At 43.8% G+C, this 8,127-nt stretch overlaps 1 protein-coding gene across 1 annotated transcript; it reads right to left on the reverse strand.

The window, feature by feature from the left end:
- Positions 1-5,493: 5,493 nt before the first annotated feature.
- LOC9298679 (probable inactive L-type lectin-domain containing receptor kinase III.1) lies at positions 5,494-7,507 on the reverse strand. Its single transcript, XM_002862556.2, has one exon. It carries the CDS (start codon positions 7,505-7,507, stop codon positions 5,621-5,623), a length of 1,887 nt encoding a protein of 628 aa, XP_002862602.1. The 3' UTR covers positions 5,494-5,620.
- Between the last annotated feature and the right edge of the window lie 620 nt (positions 7,508-8,127).

An 8,127-nucleotide genomic window follows, 5' to 3' on the forward strand; every position in this document is an offset into this window, starting at 1 on the left:
ACAAAGATTAGAAATAGAGCGTTATCTAAAAGACGGAATGTCCTTCATCATACACTTCGGATTATGGAAATCTTGTTGATGAGCAGAACACTTCAACTCCTTGACCAGCAAGATCGAGGATCGGCATCATGCAGTCCGGAATTCGAGCAAAGTCAGAAATCCCAAGCTCAATCCACTCTCCGGGGTGAGATTCAAGGATGTGAAGACTTCTTGACACTGTAGTAAGCCTGCGTTGCATCCGGTTAATCCTCTTCCGAAGTCTCCTTTTTTCCGACGTAAGCTTCCGGTGTTGAAGCTCGAGCGCCTCTATGAACGCCGTCGCCGTTCCTTGATCTCTGATTGGGAGATCCCTGATCAAAGCACAGGGGGCTCGGATCTGAGATCTCAAGAAGCCGCGAAGTGGAGGAGGCTGCCTGTTTGGCTCATTTGGAACATCTTCATTCATCATTCCGATTCTGGAGAAGTCGGGCATAGACTCCGAACAGCGAAGATTGAACTCCATACCTGCTAAAATGAAAAGAAGGGTGAGAAGTAAAGGGAAATTGAACATATAATTTATAGGAACCCCATATCCTTAGCAAGCTGCGGATTCTATCCAAGGAATGTAGTGATTCGCGGAGAGATTCATGCTCTCAAACAGATCCTGCATTAAAAGGCGCATCTCCGAGAATATTTTAAAAGAGAGGAAAGTGGCAAATATTTCCATAAATAAAAAGGGCCGAAGCCCATTACGAGTTTTTTAAAATATTCTCGGAGATACATCCGAAGCATCTTCGGGATCTCAGCAACGGAGTCGAAGTTCCGCCACTCCCATTGAAAGGGATCGCTCTCCAGGGCCCGTATCTTCCTTTCCACCCGGGCAATGCGAGCCTCGAGCGTCTGCCTTTTGAGTCCCAGCCGCTGCCTCTCTTCACACAAGCGACGGTGCTTGTCGGCAACCTAACATAAAAATGAGTGAATAAGATGAAGCAGAAAGTTTTTAAGTCAAAAACTTTAAATATTTACCTTGTCGATGAAGTCGCAGGCCTCTTTCTTCTCCTTTGAAGGGAAGTGAAAGACGGCGTGAGGAAAGAGAACGCCGGCCGGTTCAAATCCATCGCCGGACAGGAAAAGTGGGCTGCCGGGATCAACGGGGGCTACTGTTTCGTTTTCCATTCTTAAAATATTTCTCAAGCAAGATTCTAGAGTCATGTTTAAATAGAGCTTAAGAGGTAGGTGAGCCTTTATTTATAATGATTTAGGGTTTGTCTTGGAACCATAAATTCATTAATGGTAGCGTACCCAAGTGGTTTAAACCATTTTTGGAAAATCGAGAAAAGGCAATTATTGCATTAAAAGACGAGCCGTTTTCCTTGAGAAGGGAAAGGGCAACCGTCGCATTAACTACAAAAGTTTCTAAGGCTCAAACCCAACAAGTTTACCGAGTTGACTAAACCCGAAATGGGGAACTCGCTTTAAGCCGAGCTCAGTTCTCGCATTCTAAAGAGAAAGGTCTGATCAGCATAAAAATCTCGAAAGCATTGCCACAAGGCCACAAAAGGTTAAAAGCGGACTTTGCAAACCCGCATATAATTTTAACCAAACCCCCTTGGGCCACAACCTAGAAAGGTTTAAAAGCCTCCTCAGGCAAATATCTTGTTCAAAAAAAAAAATAATAAAGCCTCCTTAGGCAAAAATAAGTTTGAAATTAAGTCTTAAAAATAAAGGGACAATCCCCAATTTAAAGTGGACACACCCACTACGGAGCAGCAGCCACCTCGGAATCCGGCTCAACAGTCGAAGCTTCATTCGCGTCCTTGGCAGCTGCTTGATCAGATGAAGCTCCTTGACCACCCTCCGCGGTACAACCAACCTCCGGAGTGACCTCCGATACCATAGGAGCTACGGGCGGGACAACGTCCTCCGCCTCACTTGAGCCTAGGAATAATAATTCCAGTCAATCAAAGGTGCAAGAAAAGGAAAGGTAATAAATATCAGGAGCCAAGCATTACCTGCCCAGTCTAGACCTGATTCGCTTATAGGAGGCGATTCGGTGAAGAATTCCTCGAAGTCCTGAGGGTTGAAGGTCGAAGTAGGAAGAGCTGCCAAGCGACTCCGTTTTTCAGAAAGATTAGCCGATAGTTCGGTTCTCTCTTGATCCTCGGAGAAATCTGCATCGTGGATTTGATCCAGCAGGATCAGGTTGCTCTCGTGCTCCTTGATGTCTGATTCCAAGTCAGACCTAGCCTTCTCGGTCTGCATGAATCGGATGGCCCCTTGGATCAACTCCATACCGCGTCCCTTGACCTCTTTTCTGGCTTTTGACGCCGACCTCGCCAACTCGGAGTCACGCAATTTGGCGACCGCCTTGTACTTCGCGTTGAGCTCGATGAGTTGGTTGTTCAGGGAATCAGCGTTTGATTCGGACTCTTGAAGCCTACCTTGAATACCAGAAAACTCTTCCTGGAGTTTGAAGTTCTGGTCGTACTGACCCTGCAGCTCCCCTTTTATCTGCGCGAGCTCGGATGTTAAATTGTCGACTTTGTCCTCCAGATCGTGCTTGGAGCCAGCAGAGGAATTGAGTTCAGTCTCAAGAGCTGAGAATTTCTTCTTCCACATATCAATCTCCTTCTCCCGTCCAATGACCAACCCTTCGTAATGTTCGATCATGTCGTTAAGTTCGCTATGAGCCTGGCATCATACATGAACCCGGGATGGCGAGTCAGTTCGCAGAATGGCAATACAATAAAAACAAAAAAAGAGGGGGGAAGAAAACGGAACTAACCCGAGATGAATGATAAGCGTGAAGCAAATAGCGTTCACGAATTGCAGGGCGCCATTTGTTGAAATCTGCCAAGATCGAACCCGAACGGGTCTTGAAGCATCGGAAGACGCTGCCTTCTGTCTCCATAGCTGCGAAGAAGGAAGAATTGTAAAAATTGGAATTTTAATAAAGACAAAAAGTTTAAGTGTGTGTAAATCACCAAACCTGAAAGCGATTTGACTTGAGGTACAAGAGCAGGCTTCAGCCTCGAGGGAGCATCTCGAGATTCAGAATCTCCCTTTTTCGGAGACGCGCTCCGGGCGGTCTTTCCACTATCAGGCTGGGAAGAGGAGGACATGTCAACCGGTCGTGGAGGACCCATTGGTTCAGAAGGAGGGGATGACCGAGGTGAGCGGTCAGTCCGGGCCCTTGACTTTTCCCTCTGCGGAGAAGAGTCGCTGCGAGAGGACTTGTCTCTCTTCCGGCGAACCAAGTTCTTAATTGGTTCGTTACTAAAATCATCTCGGGAAGGACGAGGTGAATCACGGCGAGGAGATCGATCCCTCCGAGGAGAACGTGAGTCGCGACGATCGCGACGAGGAGTTAATCTGAAGGAAGCGACAGATCGAGCTCCCTCGGTGCTGCCATCATCAACCAGCAAGGTTCTACTGTAGTCCTTCTTGTCTATAGAAGTCGCGAGAAACTTTTTCTTCTCCTCGCAAGCCTCAGCCATCGGCTTGGAAAGCAACTTACGCTTGGCCGCAAGAGCCCGAGATGACATTCCCTGAGTTGAGGGAGGGGGAGGAATTTGGTGAAGATGACCAGGCGGACTCATCCTGAGTCTGTGGTTAGCTTCTAGGAATCGTTCAAGAGTGAAGGAATTCCAAAGGGTTTCCCCTTCAAGAATTATTTTGAAGAATTCGATGAACTCTTCAGATGGGAGATTGGAAGCGATGAAAGCTGCGAAATGAAACAACAGTGTAAGTCAATAAAGATAAAGAAGTAATCGGGAAAGATACGGGCAACCTAATCACTACCAGGTTTCGCAGACCACTTCGAAGGGAGAAAATCTGCGAGATTTCCAATCGAAGCGGGAGTTTTCTTAATTAGAAACCAAGGATGATGCCAATTTTCATCCTTGTTCGGAAGATGTGAAATGATGTTCCTGTTGGCATTGGGATACGCTGAGAAATACCCCGTTTTCTTCGATGAACTTCTCACGCTCAGAAGCTCATTTAGTTCAGCAACTCCGATAACGTAACCGGCCTCCGCCGCGATTGTTATAATTCCAAGAATGGTACGGAGAAGATTTGGGGTTAATTGGGGCAGAGCGATTTCAAGAGCCGCTAGGTATAGAACTAGGGCTTCGGGAAGAGGAAAGGTCAGCCCGCAACCTTTGAAATAAATTTCATACACACAGAAGTAACCATCACGATGGTTCTCTGGGGATTCTGTGGGGGAAGCTATTTGTGCTTCCGCCATAATTTCCGGCGGAATCCGGCAAAGCTCTTTCAACCGCTCGAGGGATTGAAGAGTACAAGTGGACCTATAGTGCGGACCGGCAATATCATCAGAGCGGGTGCACTCGTCATTGCTAGAACGCCTCTCATCGAAAGACGGAGACTCGGGTCTATCGGAATCGGAAGTCATTGGGAAGAAAGAAAAATTCAAGATCCGGCGAAGAAGGGTTTTGGCGAAAGAACGAGGAGAGAGGTTTTGATTAAAGTACAAAAGTAAAAAAAGAGAGTAATGGTGAAAAGAAGTTACCTCAAGCTAATGATGAAACCGCCTCGGAAGTCGTGTGGGAAGTGGGAAGGTTTTTCCCGTTTTAATAGTAATTAATCAATATACGGTCATAATGATGACAGATGTCACTCGGTTAAAAATGGCTAGTGCCGAAATTAAAGGAGTGATGAGATTTTCGGCGGGAAATCAGAAAGATTCTCGAGCGCAATCTTTGGCCACTTGAGCATTTAAAGTCCTCCGAATTGGAATAGCACTTCGAAGAACTTGGGGGGCTAATTGTTGGTGTCGGATCCCGCACCAGAAGTACGAGACCAACCAAAGATTGCCACGTAGTCAAGCGGGTGGCCCATAAAGGATGAAGCCCATTGGACCCGTGAACCGAGGGGACGGTCGAAGTGGTTGTCACCACTTCGAGAATCCGAAGTGACTGCACTGTGATACGAGTTCGGTGTAGAAGACACGGGTAAGTCGGTTCAAGGACACTTGGGCCAAAAAGGCGAGGCCCATGAAGATCAGAGTCAACTCAAATTTAAACGTTGAGCATTAAAGCCGAAGAATCAAAACGGACACATTTAAGAAGAAATAATTGTGCTTAATTACTCATTTTAATGTCGTTTATTTATGTATAAATATAGAGGCCAATGGCCATGTAAAGGGGGTCTTCCTCGGGAGAAAAGAAATACTATAGCAATTTTTCGTACCAATTTATAAGTTTTTACATATTCATCTTTTGTCCCTCAAGAATAATCTTTCCCACCTAATAGATACTTGAGTGTGTGAATCCGACATCCACAGAGATGTTTTCAATGGAAATTCCATTCTTGTATATGAAGTCATCACATAAAGTTTCGTAGCTATGTATCCTAAAATGACATAACAAAACACCATTTAGATTAGATCAAAGATATATTTTTTGTAATATTAATTTTCCCTGAAGAGTAGAAGATTGTCCATCAACAAGAATATTTCTCAAAACCAGATGTTCTTATTTTCAAATTTACAAATTGAGTAAAATACTATTCTAGCTAGGTTTTATTCACATTATCATGTTTAATACATATCTTGGTCCAATCTTTAAATCACACTATTTAACGCAAACACTTCGATACAAACACGTTTTGAGATCACATTTTAGACTCCATAGAAGAGGTAGTCATCATGAGGGAGAGGTTCTGTTCCATCGAGAAACCGAAACACTTGCTTCATCATTGGCCTTGATTCTGGAGATCGGTTCGCGCAGAGAAGTCCAGTTTTGAGAACCAACAACACTTCTCGAGCTACCAAATTCTCTCTATTGACTCTTGTGTCGCAGATCTGTAACAAATTCCCTTTCTTGAACTCTTGAAGCACCCAGTTCACCAAACTTATCTCTGCTGGTGGCTTTGTCGGCTCTATAGCTTTTCTTCCACAAACAATCTCCATCATTAACACTCCAAACTCAAAAACATCTGTGTCACGTGTAGCCTTTCCCGTGTTGACTAGTTCTGGTGCCACATGTCCCGTGGTGCTGTGTCTGCTTCCATGCCCATAGTCTCCTAGTCGAGCGTTTAGCTCTTCGTCTAAGAGTACGTTGCTGGCTTTGACGTTTCCGTGAATAAGAGGTTTTTGTCCCTCACCGTGAAGGTGTTGAAGTGCTGACGCAATGCCCTTTATGATACAGAACCGGTCTGACCAGGTGAGAACAGGGCGGTCGTTGCTGAACAAGAACCGGTCTAGGCTTCCGTTGGGGACATACTCGTAAACTAGATAGATCTCGTTTCCTTTGCTGCAATAACCATGCAGATCAACAAGATTTCTTTGTTTTACCTTGGAAATTGCATCGATCTCGGTTATTAGGGTTGTCTTTTGTTGCCTTGTGGCGCAAGTAATTCTCTTTACGGCAATTATCTCTGTGGGACTAAGCTGCCCTTTGTAGAAACTCCCAGAGTTTCTCTCTCCCAAGAGTTTAGAGTTGTCAAAACCTCCTGTTGCGCTCGATATTTTCTGGTGGGAGAATTTCCTTGCACCTCCTGTAAAGAATGTTTGCTTTCTACGGAATACCCAAAACCCTAAGAGAATCAAGATCACGATTACAAACGTTCCTGATGTAGCGCAGATAATAATCAGCTTCATGTTGTTCGAATCTTTTTTGACTGAAACCGGAGGACTTGGGGACGGAGACAATAGAGGCGGCGGGTCTGGAAGAGAAGGAAGCTTCGTGATATCAAATTCTGATGCTGTGCCATCGATGTTAAAGCTCCAACCTAGAACCAAATGTGAGCTAGCTACAGTTCCCGTGGCCGCAGAGAATCCAACATGATGTTCTTGGGATAAAATCCCAGAAAGATTCAGTTTTCTCGAGAGAAGAGGTATACTTGGCTTCGGGAGATCTAGAGGAGCCAACGTGACATTGAGCATCATCTCAGTTGCGTTGTATTCAATCCAGACTCTAATTCGTTTCCCACTCGCCAGCCTCAAGCTTATGTTCTTGGCCTCTCGGTCATCAAAATATGCCGCTGGTGCGGACTCAATGGAGGTCACTCCGTTTAGATCGATACCAACATGATTATCATCAATATCGTTTAACTCAACGGCCTGCACGGTGTCAAATTCAACTGCAAGAATGCGATTCAAGGAGATTCCATTGTTGGAGGTGTTGAAGAGGCCGAGATAATTGCTGGGAAAAGCCCCACTGAAGTCCATCGAGGGTGAAATGACGAAAGCTAAGCCGTGGCCTGGTGCGCCGGGTCCTTGAGTGATGGCGAAGACGAAGCTTGTGGAGAAAGAAACAGAATTTGTGGAGTTAGGGTTTGACAAGGGTATGGGAAAGCCATGAAAAGCTTGACCTATCTGCCTCATGGAAGTGTTCGTCAATTCCAAGAGGCCACTTGGGTGAACCTTGGAGGAGCCGAACTTGAGGAGATTAGCCCCGAGGAAGCCATGGTTAAGAAACTTAATTTCTCGTTGACTTGAAACACAAGAAACTAGATATAATAAGAAGATTATTATTAGAGCTATAGATTTGGAGGTAATCATCATTGATGGTTTTTAGAATTTGAAGTTACTTATATGATCATTATATGTTCGTTGTTATCCTTTTTATATCTTCAAAAAACTCTGACCTAGTACATATTCAAAGCATTTTGTTTATACTAAGAAGTTATACAAACTAAAGTTGTGTATTTGACTTTCTATAAATTGGTAAACAAATCTTTGATTAATATGCTCGAAACTTTCATTGGAATTTCCTTCAAAATTAATTTATTTTTATAAAGTACAATATCTTCCAAAATTCCTCCGTAGTATAAATAATTCTAATTAACAATAATAACATGAGAAGTTTAATATTTTCATAGTGGATCAACATGTTTAGGGTTGCTTTAAGTTTATTCGACACATCTAACGATTACTTTTCCTCAGCCGCGGGGAGAGAAATCGAATATCCGTCACATAAAAAAGGCGTTGGTCTTGGTGTTTAGCCACTATCCGATATATATATATATATATAAAATGGATGAACATTCTTTGAAGTGTTAAACAATGAACTTTAAATATTAATATTCATACTAAAAAGTAACCTCTTTTTATTACTATAAAGAAATACGTTTTCAAATTTAAGAAATTCCATTTGAAAAGGAAGAAAAAGAAGACTTGACCAT

The sequence above is a fragment of the Arabidopsis lyrata genome (genome assembly GCF_000004255.2).
Source record: "Arabidopsis lyrata subsp. lyrata unplaced genomic scaffold ARALYscaffold_295, whole genome shotgun sequence".
NCBI classification, from domain to species: Eukaryota; Viridiplantae; Streptophyta; class Magnoliopsida; order Brassicales; family Brassicaceae; genus Arabidopsis; species Arabidopsis lyrata.

Excerpts from the sequence above, each read along its gene's own strand:
- LOC9298679 (XM_002862556.2), bottom strand. The coding sequence starts at position 7,507 with ATGATGATTACCTCCAAATCTATAGCTCTAATAATAATCTTCTTATTA.